Source organism: Meriones unguiculatus, chromosome 12 (genome assembly GCF_030254825.1).
Source record: "Meriones unguiculatus strain TT.TT164.6M chromosome 12, Bangor_MerUng_6.1, whole genome shotgun sequence".
NCBI lineage: Eukaryota > Metazoa > Chordata > Mammalia > Rodentia > Muridae > Meriones > Meriones unguiculatus.
The window spans coordinates 42,415,399-42,430,361 of NC_083360.1; the positions used below are offsets into that span (position 1 = coordinate 42,415,399).

At 39.8% G+C, this 14,963-nt stretch overlaps 1 protein-coding gene across 1 annotated transcript; it reads left to right on the forward strand.

The window, feature by feature from the left end:
• Positions 1-3,375: 3,375 nt before the first annotated feature.
• Pom121l12 (POM121 transmembrane nucleoporin like 12) lies at positions 3,376-4,179 on the forward strand. Its single transcript, XM_021662357.1, has one exon. It carries the CDS (start codon positions 3,376-3,378, stop codon positions 4,177-4,179), a length of 804 nt encoding a protein of 267 aa, XP_021518032.1.
• Positions 4,180-14,963: the final 10,784 nt, after the last annotated feature.

The window sequence follows — 14,963 nt, forward strand, 5'->3', positions numbered from 1 at the left end:
TGTATGAATGTGTCTTTACGAAACACAGTACAATGAAAAAATACCATGGAATTTTTTAACTGAAAAAATGCAGAAAATAAAGTGAACAGATAGCCCAGCTAAGCAAAAACAATGGATGTGAATCTGTTTTTCTTTAACAAAGAGATGGTAGTGGAAATGAAGGTCATGAGATGTTCAATCATTGAACACAAATCAATCTGTGCCAAAGTATCATTTCCTACAGTGTATTCTGTCTAGAATCAAAAGCCAGGTGATTATCAATTTGAGGACCACCAGTAGATACCACACTCCTCATATACAATTGGAGAAAGAGAAACGTTGCTGCCAGTTTAGAAATCATTTTGCCAGTTTCTCTAGTCTTTCAATATAGCGCTAACAAATGGCCCAGAAATTTAGTTTTTTAAAAAAAATGAAAATATTTGTCTAAAACTTGTTTAGCCATGAATGTTTAGAGCACTGTTATTCTTAGTACAAATGCACAGACAGATTAAGTGTCCATCTGCTGATGAAGAAATGCATGAAATATAATATATGGGCACAGTAGAATGATTTCATGACAGCAACAGTATTGGCATACATGGTTCAGTTAGAACAATGTTGAAAGAAGCTAGTCAGAAAGAGTCACATGTGGTTCAACTCCTCAGAAACAGATGCCCTTGAAAGTGTAATTTTTAGACATACAGTGTGGATTATGGTTGTTGAGGGTCCAGAGCAGGTTGGGGGAAACGGGATGAGTGATTCGACTTACATGCTCCTTTGTAAGGTGATGGAACACTTAAAACTTACTGTTGTGGTGGGTGCTTATGTCTGGGAATCCTGAAATGTACATAGGTGAGTTGTTTGGTACTTTGTTTATATAATAAGATGTTTGTAAATATTTAATTAAGAATACTTTCAGGGAAGAATTTAAGAGAAGTGATGAAAACTATTAGCAAAATTTGACCCCAAGTTTTTGAAGAAAGACGCACCATTACAAAATGAGAAAATGCAATGGCTTGAGAGGACAAACAGAAGACAGCACAGAGCAATGAACACATAGGTTGTATTGTTTAGTGAAAAGAGTTAGACAAAAGTGGGAAATTAAATAGGGAATTTGTTTCTGTGTGAAAAACATTTAAGTGATGTATCGATACTATACTTTCTTTTCAAAAGATTTTATTTGTATTTTATTTTTATTGCTTGAGAATTTAATGCACGCATATAACATACTCTGATCAAACACCTATAATCCTTCTACTTCAGTTATACTACCTTCCACCATCAATATCCCATCCCAATTTCCGAGTCTCTCTCTTTTTAAACGCTCTGAGTCCATTTAGTGCTGCCTGTACGTGCATGAGTACACAGTCTTTTACTGGAGCATGAGTAGAACATCAAGGACTACCTTCAAGAAAACTCACTCCCCCTCTTAGAGTAGCCAATAATTGCCAAAAGGTGTGAAGGTTTGAGTTTCTCCCCCACCCATGCAGAGGATTTATCTGTTTAAAACCTGAGACTCGTTCTTACTACTTTATGCCACACACAATGGCAATTCTGGACCCTTGGGCCAAGATTCCTTGGTTCTTTTGTTCTCATTGTGGAGCTCCTGTCCCCTCCAGGTCCTTCATTTCCCCCTTATTCTATAAGATTCCTTGTACTCTGCCCAAAGTTTGGCTGTGAGTCTCAGCATCTGCTTCAACACCATGCTGGGTAGAGAGTCTTTTAGAGGTCCTCTGTGGTAGGCTTCTGTCCTGTTCCCTGTTTTCACCCTCAGAGATCTTTTCTGAGACTGATATGCCAACCAAGGACCATTCATGGAGATAACCTAGAACCCCTACACAGATGTAGCCCATTGCAGGTCAGTCTCCAAGTGGGTTCCCTAGTATGGGAAACAGGGGTTATTTCTGACATAAACTTAGTAGCTGGCTCTTTGATCTCTTTCCTGAGGTGGAGGGCAGCCTTAACAGGCCACAGAAGAAGACAATGCAGCCAGTCCTGATGAGACCTGATAAGCTAGGGTCAGATGAAAGGAGAGGAGGACCTCCCTTATCAGTAGACTGGGGGAGGAATATGGGAAGAGAAGAGGGAGGGAAGGTGGGATTGGGAAGGGATGAGGGAGAGGGCTACAGCTGGCATACAAAGTGAATATATTATAATAAATAAAAAAAAGAAAGAAGAAAGAAAGAAAGAAAATACAACTAACAATGATAAGAAAAGAATATCCAAATGAAAAATGCTCATTTTTCCTATAATGTAAGAAATTTTCCTTCTGTAAATACCCCATATGCTATTCCTGTAAATTCTAAAAATCATTATATATTTTTCTCTTTAAATGACAAAAATAAAAACCAGAGTGAGGCTGCTGGTCAGGTATCACATTGTGCAGAACTGAGAACAATTCGTTGGTCTATTATGGAGGCAAAACAGGGATTACCATGACTCTCCAAGACTAATTTGTCCATACAAACCATTGTATATTGAGAGCTTGAAGCAAGATTGTTTCTAAAGGACACTCATTGGGTCACTTGATGCAAATGATCAGCAAATGCAAATTTCTTTACAATGGAATGATTTAGGATGTAAATAAAAATGAGGTGCCTTAGGGGTCTTTACTGAGACTAATACTCCAACCAAGGACGTGCATGGAGATAACTTAGAACCCTTGCACAGATGTGGCCCATAGCAGGTCAGTATCCAATTGGGTCCCTAGCAAGGAGAACAGGGACTGTTTCTAACATAAACTAAGTGGCTGGCTTTTTGATCACCTCCCCTTGAGGGGAGCAGCCTTACCAGGCCACAGAAGAAAACAATGCAGCAAGTCCTGATGAGACCTGATAGGCTAGGTCATATGGAAGAGGAGGAGGACCTCCCTTATCAGTGGACTTGGAGAGGGGCAGAGAAAGAGATGAGGGTGGGAAGGTAAGATTGGGAGAGAATGACTGAGGGCACTACAGCTGGGAAACAAAGTGAATAAACTGTAATTAACTTTAAAAAAATGAGGTGCCTGCCACATCAGAGGTGAATGTTAATATCATCAATGCTAAACAAAAAGAGCCACACAAGACCACTCCTCACTGAATTCTGTTCCTATTGAAGTTCATAGAAAAATTCCAGAATCTCAGTACTGTGGGGCAAATAGATAGGGTTATTTCTAGATTGATGTCTACAGTATACATGTATTTATAAACATGTACGAATTTTACAGTTTCTAAAAATGTGGTACAGGTCCGAATGAGGAAATCTGGATATCACACTGAGGAGAGGCCAGTGGTAACTCTTCCACGAGTGTCTGGAAGCTGTAGCATGTGTGTGGATTCCCAGAGTCCTCTCGCAGCCTCGTGCCTAAGGCCAACGGTCCTGCCCTTGGAAGGTCCTTGCTTGCCGAAAGCAGTGAGCATGGGCAGCTCTTTAGGCTCTCCCCAGAGACCGCTGCCTGTTCCCGCCCACAGGCACACAAGGTCTAGGCCATGGCCTGCCTGGGTTCAGCAAGGCTCTGGCCCCAAGACGCCTGCCCTCCGAAACCCTCACACACCCCAAAGAGTGGTGGGGACCTGGAGGCGGTTCTCCATCAGACCTCCCTCAGAGGCCACCTTGGGCCTTGAGCTCTCCAGCGCCTGGGACGCCTATATGAAACGATGGCTTTGGAGTGTACGGAACCCTGGATGGACCAGCAGCCCGGTGACTGTCAAGATTGCCCCTCGTGAGGGCACAGACAGCCCCCTGACCTCTCTGGGCCAGGGAACACACCCTGCCGAGCATTCTGAGGAGCTTCCAGACCCTTGTGCCAAGGAAACAGTGCTGAGGGCTCTCAGCCAGTGCAAGAAGGGGATTAGGCGATTTGATGGGCCGCTGTGGTTTGAAGTTTCAGAGGTGACAAACAGAAGACAAAAACCAGAGCCCAAGCCTTCGTCAGCCTTTAAACCCAGGATAAAAAATGGAGTGGCTGTTTCTTTCGTTCCCAAGCCTGGGCCCCTGGACCACAGCCTCAACTGCTCGAGCCTCAACGCTTGTAAGAAGGAAACTGACTTACAGCCCTGTATCCATGCAGCCAGAGGAGCCCTACCAGAGCCTCACATGGAAAGCCGTGGCAAGACCCAAGCTTGCTGTGACCCCTGTCTACCCCCTCTGCCAAAGACTGGAGCCTTTAGAGTTCCCTTGGTGGATGAGAATGTCCGTTCTACTACCTCTCCTGACTTCTAATTTTCTCAGTTCCGTTATCCTCTCTGAAGACTTCAGTATATGAGCTTTTCCCCCTGGCCCTGTTTTAGCCCAGTTTGGGACATAATACTTGTTCTATTCTCCTATCACCTGCCAAGCCCAAACCATCTCTCTTGCCCAAAATAATCCTTCTGCCTTTAAGCTCAAACCAACATCCTTGCCTTATTTGCCCAATTTGTATAGTGAAACATTTACTTATTAAAACAGTATTATTATTGAAAAGTTTTTGCATTATTATTATGCAAAAATTTTTCAGCAGAACAAAAGCTAATTCTAAAGTTTTCACTGTAAACTTCTTAATTCATTTGAGATCCCCGTACTAAGTCTAGCTTTGCTAGAGGGTGAGGAGACAGAACAGTACATTGAAGCGAAGTGAAGAGTGTGGGTGTAGTCAGAAACAAGCATTCAATTTAAAAGACAGTCTCAGATCTGGTTGACAATTTTACGAAGGTGATTCTCATTGCACAGTGGGGTACTTGGAGGTAGCAACTGAAGTAGAAGAAAGACAGGTTCAATACAGAGTGTCATCCAAGAGTTGAGAATTGCTGGGCTGATGGGAGAATATGCCAGGGGATTACTGTGTTTGGGAGGCAGATGAGCTCTTGCTGGTGCCCTGGCTGATTGCACTGGGTAATGAAAGATTGCATGATTGTCACCTTATTTTTTCGTGATACTGTAATTGATACTACGCCACTTACTGATATAGAAAAGAACAGCAGGGGAAAACATATTTGAGGAAACGAAGTCATTTCAGCCAAGTTTCTTAGAGTAATCCTATTTTTGATCTGGTAGAATTTTCAGTTGTACAGCTTGAATACCTAAGTCTGGAACTCACAGATAGTTTGAAGCCAGGGAATTAATTCAGGATCCATGGCCATATACGTTCATTTATAACATAGAACTAAAGCCAATAAAGTTAGGAGATGACTGGTGCAAATGTTTACAGGGAAGGGATGAGACAAAAACCGGAGGTTCTCTAATATTTAGACACCAAAAGAAAGAAGATATTTAAAAACCTGGCAATAAAGTGCCACTGAAATGGATGTCTGCATCCAGCAGCAGTGGGCACTGGAGAGTATCCCAGAACCTGGAGTGAGCGCTTCAGATTTAGAAAAATGTTTTATACAAGTGTATGGCAGGTAGTCTAGGGTCTCAGCACGAAGACAGAATTCCTTCTTATGCAACCCCCATTCTCCAGGCTTTCACATGAAGACGGCTGCCCACTTCATTCTCTGCACTCATTCAGCTCATCCACACACATAGAGAAAAACAAGACCCAAAAATATGAGCATCTTGCAGCCCAATCAGGATTAAATCTTCTAAAGCAACAATGTTACCTTTTATCATATAACCAAACCTGAGTAATAAAAAAAAAATCTTTACAGCTATAATGAAAAAGACAAAAGTTATGTGTTAGACTATGGAATAAAAGGAAGCTCTTGAACATTGTAGGTGTTAACAGAAAATTAATAGATCCATTTTTGAGACACTACAGAAGTCCATAAAAATTATCAGCCTAACTGCCATGTAATCCTATTCGTAGGTAAATATCTAAAGAAGAAAAATCAGTATTTTGAATAAGTGCAAGTGACCTTATCTTTGTTTTTAGCATTATTCACTAAGACAGAGATCCACTATAATCACCCATTGATGGATGAAGACTGTGTGGTCTATATACAAAATAGGACACTATTCAGATACAAAAGTGGAAAAGATCCCGTCATCTGCAAAAACAAGTAAATATGGCTTATGTGAGATAAGGCAGATACAGAAAACAAATATTACTCATGTATGTAGAAGACAAAATCATGCATTCAGGAGCAAAAAAAAAAAATAATAATAATCAGTGAAACCATAGTAGCAACTAGAACCTTTGCAGAGAATCTGTTGAAAGATGTAAAGCTGGATAGAAGGCCTTCAGTAGAGCTATATGCAAAAACATAAAAAATCCAGTTATTAGTGACTTATTGTACAACTGAAAAATTAATGGCAGATTTTGTTATTTGTTAGATCCTTACCACAACCATGGTAAGGATGTGAGGAAGTGCATTTGCTGACTTAGCCATTTTACAGTGCATCACATTTCAAAGTATGTCTTTGAGCAAGGATAGGTATGTGTAATTTGTTATTTTTTTATTTAAAATGCATACAAATAATATTTAAGTTTATCAAACAATTCCTGATGATGGGTAGATGTTAAAGGTCATATGTATCGCGACAAGCACAAGAAAGGACTGATGATGATACATTTCAACACCGATTTTCAGTTAGTGAGCAGGCTGGGACCAAGAATAAAAATCAGCATAAAGATTCTAGCATCATCACTTCAAAGTAATGTGATATTTTGAAAGAACAAATAATACTAGTCATAGCATGGAAAGACAAGCTGGAAAAATGATACATTCACTATGATGTCTAAACCAGGAGGATCATGGAATGCCAAGGTGGGTGACACTGTGTTCCAAGCTGAAAACATATATTGTGCAGGTGCAGGGGGACGAGGATGGTGAGAAATGTTCTGGCAATACACAAGTTTCAGAGGAACTGTGTTGGATTCATGGAGCATTGGAAAGAAGTTAAATAATCTGATTGTCTACATAGCTGGGACGAGTGACTTCACTCCATTATTCACAATGTCTCAAGGCCTGTTAGTCACATTATGGTTCAGGCATTTTATCTGAATTCAGTAATATATTTTAGGCAAAAGACATTATATTGGAGTTCTTTTACAAACTGGGTGAAATAGACACTGGGAAAACAAATTGAAGGAGAGCAATATCTAACCAGTCAATACAGTATGGGTTACATCTGTGCTGAAAGACAATAGATTCAGATTAATAGTTAACAACTGAAATAATGCCTGTACAGAGCATGAACAGATATCTTTGTTATTTCACTAGATTTTTAACATAACAATTATTTGAAATAAAATTCTTGTTGTGTGATTGTTAATATAGCCTGTCAACTTGGCAGGACATAGGATCACCTAAGAAGGTAGACCTTTGGGTATATCTGAAAGGAATGGGTTGAATGAGGTGGGAAGACTCCTGTTAAATGAAAATGGTGCATTTCATGGGATGAGGCTCCAGAGTGAATAAGCAGAAGGTGATTTGTACACCAGCATTCTGCCGCGTTTGCTCTCTAAGGTACAATGTGATCATCCACTTCATATTCCAGTTGCCGTTAGTTTAGTTCCCTGTCAAAGAAACCCTTTAGTTGCTTCTATCTGGTATTTTTTTTAACAATGAAAAAGAAACACAATTGATTAACTACTTTTAAAATGTTTAGGACTCTTAAAAGTTCAGTTAGCATGTAAAATAAAAGGATATTCCAGTACTGTAGCTGGTGTCAGCATCCCGACACTGCTAATGTACTAATGCCTGGTATGATACCGGTTTACAGAGATGTGCTGATGACAACTGTCCAGTCAAGGGAACTGGATGTTTTGGGGAAGATGGAGGAAGAAGATATAATGCAAATCAATGAATTAGATTATACAAGAGCACTTTTTTGTGAACTATAAAAATATTAGAAAGTTGTTCTGTAGATAATTTAGACAAATAAATATTACTGGATAAGTAGAAATTAACTAGAAAAAAAGACATGGGTAAAAATAAGGGAGTAAATTTCTGACATGAACTCAATGACTGGCTCCTTTACCTTCCTCTCCACCCTCCGAGGGAGGAACAGCCTTGCTAGGTCACAGAGAAGGACATGGCAGCCAGTCCCTGATAAGCTAGGGTCAGATGGAAGGGGAGGAGGAACTCCCCTTGCAGTGGACTTGGAAAGGGGCAGGGAGGGGATGATGGAGGTAAGGTGGGGCTGGAAGGGAATGAGGGAGGGGGCTTCGACTGTGATACAAAGTAAATAACCTGTGATTAATATAAAAATAAAAATTAATAATAAAAAAAGAAAATGAGGGAGTAAGCAGAACCAATATAGTTTTGGAAGTTGGAGTATATTTAAGTTGCTGTTTCAAAAAATGGGTTTGGCAGGGTAAAAATGGGTGCTTGGACCAGTTTCATGAAACTCATAGTCTCTATCCAGCTTGCTTGATTTAGGCCAGTGTATGCCATTTTTCATTCAAATCATTGGTCTGATTGGTAAATTGCATGCACACACTTAAAGTATAATGTGCACTCTAAATTAGCTATTGACTTTATTTGGTGGGCACAATATTATTCTTTTTGTCTCTTTAGTCTGTGTGACTAAGCTGAAACACTCATGAGATTTTGTGTAGAGTTAAAGATAACTCAATATCCACAATGTTATAATATGCATTGTGAAGTGAGGGTGAGCATACCATAGGAAGAGCATGTTGGGGAACATACATTAATTAAATACACAGAGCTGGACTCCCTCCCCTTTTAATCAGCCATTTGTTATCTATCAACTAAGACTGTTCTCAGATACAGCTTCTATGATTCTTAATAATTTGTGTAGTTATTGAGGAACTAATGCAGATATTTCTGTTTCTGATTTCTGTCATCATAGATTTATTGAAAATACCTTGTTTTTGAGGAGTATTATGTCATGAGGTAAACAGAGATGCAAGTTTACAGGACCGATTTTTTTCTCACCAGATAAATATTGGGCAGGTTACCTTTTTTTTTTTCTGTAGGCAGCTTGAAAATGGGAGATAAAATGGGCCTGTGACTAGATAATGGCATCCACTTCTTCTTCACTCATTAGAAGTTAGAGGTCTGCCTTTCCCTGTGTTGCATTTGTATTCCTAGCCTAACTAGAGTCTGGGTCTGCACAACAGGCTTAATGCCTCTTGTCACCTAAGCAAGTAATAGCATTCTTAAAAAGAATTACCTGGTTTAAAAAGAATTACCTGGATTCCTCAAACCAAACAAACCATAGGCAGAAGTAATATATGGATTTTCTCTCCAAAGAAGAGTAAAATAGAAGTAGATCATTAAAGGCAAAATAGATTTATAGGCCATTAACATAGTGGTGCAGATTACAAAAAAAGGAATAAAGCATAGCAGAGTTCATATCAAAAAGAAATAAGGACACATATTCACATAGGGACTGAAAAGGAGTCCACTAGCAAAAATAATTTAAAGAATTAAGCTTCGTAAGCCTAATTAGTTGTTTGTTCCTGAGATAGTCTGTCATCCAACAGCACAACCTGTACTTAGGATGTAAAATGTTTGGGTTCAATTCCTAGAGAGCATCAGTGTCAACTTCACTTAAAAGTGAAGTTGAGAACTTTATAGATAAAATTTACTAAAGAATAAGTTGTTTAATCAAAGAACGTGTTAGTTCTTTTTGAGAACAAACCTGGTCAATATATGAGGGCTTTGCAGCATATGGTGCTTTGACTTAGAATCTCCTGTTGACAGATTCAGGTCAGAGGGCCCTGTACCACAATGGACCATGTTCTTCTAATGAGGTGCCACGGGAGTCTCAGCCGGTATCCTCTGCTATATGACCCTAAAGTCCGTCAAGTGCAAACTATAGTCTGAATGTTTATGTTTCTAGGCACCAGCCTCATAACCAAAGCATCATAAAAATCACAGACAATCTCTGCTGCACATGAAAATACAAATCAAAGTGCCATTCCCCAAGATGTGCATTAAAAATCCAGCCTCTGTTTGAATATTTTTATCAATGTGAAAATTATCATCACTAACTTTGCATTTGTATATTATACAAATTTTCGATACAGAAGAAGAAAACACAGTTTTAATATTTCTTCCCTAATATCAATGATTTTCTGATTCCACAGTCCCATGTGTGTGTGTGTGTGTGTGTTTCTAGATAACACTTTCTTGTGGCTGCATGTTTTTCTTTGTACTTCCAAACAGCCCTTTAGTAAGTGGAGTCACATTGCATGAATAGAGATAAGAATTCAATTTGCTCTAAAACTTTGTTTCAACAGAAAAGGTAGAAGCATTGGTTTATTCTGTGTTTTAAAGAAGAGAATTGAATAAAGAAATGCATTCCTAGTAGTAATCATGGCAAACTGTGAGAGGGGAAGAAATGGCTGGAACCATTTCAGCACAGAGATAGAGACAACCCATAAAGTTGAACTGACATTCAAGTGATGGGTAGATGGATAAGGGAGTAAAACACTTTCTGTATATGCATGAGGACCTGAGTTCTGGTTCCCAGTTCTCAGACAGACTCCACGCACAGCTTCCCACACCTGTAATCCCAAAAGTAGGAAGGCAGGGAAAGACCCTTAGAGCTTCCTGATCACTAGTCTAACTGAAGGGTGAGGTTCAAGTTCACAGAGAGACCATTTCCCAACATGATGGACAGCGATTGCGGAAGGTGTTTACAATCACCATGGCTTCCATTCCCAACACATGTACACATGTGCACATAGAAGGACCCACATATTACAAAACACACACGTACTTAAAAACTCAAATAAATGGTGGTCAACTGAAAATTTAAAATATAGCACAAATAACATTAAATGCTATTGTTAATAGATACTCTAAAAATAAAATTATTGTATTGAATATTAATATGAATGACCCACTGTAGTTCTTCATGCTCAGACTGAAATATGCTAGTATAACTCTAAACCCTTTAACTTAGTAAAATGAAAGCTATGTCATGCTTATTTTAGTTAAAAAAATTTTAATTTATTTATAGTTGTTTTCATTTTTATTACATATATATTTCATATTTACTAAATTTATTCATTTTATATCCTTGCTGTAGCTGCCTCTCTCATCTCCTCCCAGTCTTACCCTCCTTCCCACTCCCCCCATCCCGCCAATGTCCCTAACTTAGTCCACTGATAGGGGAGGTCTTCCTCCCCTACTTTCTGACCCTAGCCTATCAGGTCTCATTAGAACTGTCTGGATCCTCTTTGGCTGTGGTCTGGTAAGGTCACCTTGCCAGAGATAGAGGGGAATGTGATCAAAGAGTAGGCAATCATGTTCATGCCAGAGACAACTCCTGCTCCCTTTACCAGGGAAACCTTACGGAGACTGAAATGCCTATGGGCTACATCTGACTAGGGGGCCTATATTCTCTCTATGCATGGTTCTTCATTGAATCAACAGTCTCTGCAGACTCCCCTGGTGAGGTAACCCAGAAGCAAAAAGACACACAGGGTATATACTCACTTATAAGTGGATATTAGCCATATAATATAGTGTAAGCATACTAACATCTATAGTCCTAAAGAAGCTAAACAACAAGAAGCTCCTTAGGGAAGATGTTTAATTATCATTCAGAAGAGCAAACAGGATAGACATGGGAAATGGGACAAGACAGGGTACAGGACAGGAGCCTACCACAGGGGACCTCTGAGATACCCAGCAGGGTATCAAAGCAGATGCTGAGACTCATAGACAAACTCTGGGCAGAGTGCAAGGAATCTTATGTAAGAAGGGGGAAATAGAAAGACCTGGAGGGGACAGGAGCTCTACAAGGAGACCAACAGAGCTAAAATACATTTTCAGTTACAATTTTGTTTTTATTTTTAAAATGAGAAATGGATTAATTCACAGTCAACAATTCCAGCATTATTCAAATGGCCGAGTTCAAAATTTCATGCCAGATTCAATGAAAGACTTTGATATGAGCTCTTGTAAAATATTTTTAAATTACATTATACTAAGGTACTATGTATAAACACTCCCATATCAAAAGAGAGGAATGGGGGCATTAAGAAAATGTATTAGGCCAAAACAAAACTAAAATCTATCAAGTTAGTTTTTAAACTAAAACCAGCATGTTATAGTCAGGTCTTGAAACTTACAGTGACATGACCTTCTTCTTGGGCCAGCTCTGTTTGCTGTGTGCGGCTTGATTCATCAGGCATTTCATGATTCTATTCTCTCGCTCCCTAGAATTTCAAGTGTAGTTTTAACCCACACTCAAATCTTCACATGTGGTAGTCTCATGAATTGGCTTCAGGGGTACATATCCTGTCATTTATTTCCTGGCCTACTTGGATTTCCTTTGTTGTCTTGGCAGAAGTCTTCACAGCTCCATATTTCTTAAATTATGCATTCCTTTAAAACCAACTTCATGTAGCTAATGCCCAAGTCTGTTGCCAAATTAGGAAACAGCTGACCCTCCCTGGATCATGGCTGTAGTAGTCTCTGAATACATAAATGGCAGTACATGAAATGAAACATTTCTTTAGATGGTTATATGAAACAAGAAGCCCCAGAGCTATGCTCTTTTTAAAGAAAAAAAATGCTATTTTTAAACAAGTGACTGAAACAGTAAACACTTTGCATTTCTGTCCAAGATGTAAACTCTTCAACTATTGTTACTGTTTTTGTATCCCTAATTTCCCTATAAGCTTGCCTAAACAGAGTAATAAGCATGTTGCAACTTGAATATTCATCAAACTTAATATTTTTTTTACCAGACTAGTTAGTCAATCATCTTTAAATTTATACTTCTTCAAATTCTCAGCACATAGACAACTTGTTGACTGTGCCACATGTAATGTAATGCCACATTTAATGTGCACGCTCTTCAGTTCAACTCCAAGTAGAATCTTCCTTTGAATCTACAATCTCTCAAGCATTCAACACCTGTTTTATCTGCCTTGCTGTAGTCAGCATGTTCCCAGCTTCTGCTAGAATTCATTGCTAATCTCTGCTTATCACTTTCTAGTATATCTTTGAACCAATTCTTAAAAGTTTTCCAACTTCTTCTTCCAAACTAGCCCCAAGTTATTCAAGACCTCATGGGAAGCGTTGCTTAAAGCAATGGCCTCACTTCGCTGTACCAGTATTAAGTTATAATTCCACTTTTTGTCAGTATTACACAAATACATAACAGAACAACATAAAAGGAGGAATAATTTCTTTGGTTCATAGTTTCAGCACATGGTCATCTGGTCTGTTTTTTTCTATGTCCTGGTAAATTAGAGTATCATGGTGGGTACAGAAACGAGGAACAAAGCTGTTCACTTTAATGAAGCTGTAAAATAAGGAGGGACACCCAGGGACACCTCCCCACCTACCAGTTTGTTCAGATGAAGTCCCATCTCTTAATGTATAGAACCTCTTAAAGTAGCAGTGCTGTTTGGTGATCAAGCCTTCAGTATGTCCTGGAGTTTATAGAACACTTTCGGTTTGCATTGCATTCATATGTGTAAAAATGCACATATGAATGCAATGCAAACCGAAAGAAGCTCTTTGCCTTTTCTCAAAGGTGACACAGTGCATGACCTTCTCTGTGAAAGCAAACCAACGGAGATAGAAATATCTTAGCATTTGACTAGAACTTGCAGGAAAGAATAAGAGTACATTCCAAAGGAACAAGAGAAATCTTAGGAGGTAATAAAAAGACTTTACTATTAATTTTAAGTACAAAGGCAAAGCAATTTGCATAGGTAATAAATATGTATACTTAAAAGAATTGTGTTGCTCAAAAAGCTCAGCATGGTGGAACAAGAGCCTACTTCTTCTGCCTCTTCCCAGACACATCTCTATAGTACCAGACAAAGTTCCACTTTCATACCTGATACCAGGGTTGAATATGATAAGAGAAAAGGCCTCCACTTCACCATCTCATCCCATAGAATGTGGTACCAGGTAAAAAGTGCCACCTTTGCCTTATATACCTGGAGAGGTCTACATCTAGGATGTGCAAGGTCCTGCTTTGGATGTTTTGTCACAGGGACAAGTCTCACACACACACACACAAAGCACAAGACCCCAGCTCTGTTCAGATGACTCAGAGTGAGTTCTGCCACTCTGGTACAAGGATCCAGCATCCCTCATTTAGTGGCAATAAGAATCTAATGTCCATGAAACAAGGCTTTGCCCAAGTACACAAATCAGCATCAATCATCATCACAATGGCTGAACTTACACAGGTGCATTTTGGGAAATTTACCCTGAACAATTGAAGATCCAAAAAGAGGGAAAATGGAGGACAGGTACAGGAGTATTGCATCATAATTTCTTTCTAATTAATTTTCAATTCCTTTACTTACTTCCTTTTTCTTCAATGTGAACAAATAAAAATGTATAACAAAATTACAGAAGCAATGTTCAACATCATAAGCCATCATATAAATAAAAGTAAAACTACTGAGGGGGTGGAGCCAAGATGGAGACTAGAATGCACAGTTTCTGAGCTGTGGAAGAGCTGAACACCTGTGTTGGTGAGTGGAAGGACCTCTGAAGCCAGGAAAGCAATGGTGAGGCTTTCTAAACCACAGGGAACATCTCATGAGGTGAGAACTTTGGTCTCGGGTCACAGGTCACATCACCCTGGGACTTATTTGGGGAAGGAGAGAAATGATCCTTTAATCTCCTGGCACTCCCCTTTCTCTGACCTCCCTCCTTCTCGGCACAGTTGAGGTGCTCCTAGCCCCTTAGCTGCAACTGCAAGCAGTACTGATCTTGAAATCCCCGACCCACCGTACCATCCTCCCAGGGTCCCAGGTCTGCTAGCGGCCATACTGGCTCCGCAGGGTTGCTCAGCCACTGACTGTAGAGCCCACCCAATCCCTCAGTGACAGATAATACACTATATACCCATCAAAGCCAGTAGAAATGCCATACAAACTAGACTCACCAGGCATTGGGCCTCCCAGGCTTGGAGAGCACAGTGGAGAACCCCCAGGACTTCCCAGAAAGCATCTGTAGTCCAGCTACAGTGGGACTTCCTAACCTGGCAGCGGCAGCAACACTGAGCTGATGGTGCACATTAATCCTCCGGCATAAGAAAAAGCAGGGCCAAACCAGGGAGCAGAGAGTCTGGATACCCCAATCCCTGCCAAAGTGATCTGCTTGAGAGTGAGTGCGCCCTTGATTATCTGC

Coding starts and splice junctions, on each gene's coding strand:
- Pom121l12 (XM_021662357.1), top strand. CDS start 3,376: ATGGGCAGCTCTTTAGGCTCTCCCCAGAGACCGCTGCCTGTTCCCGCC.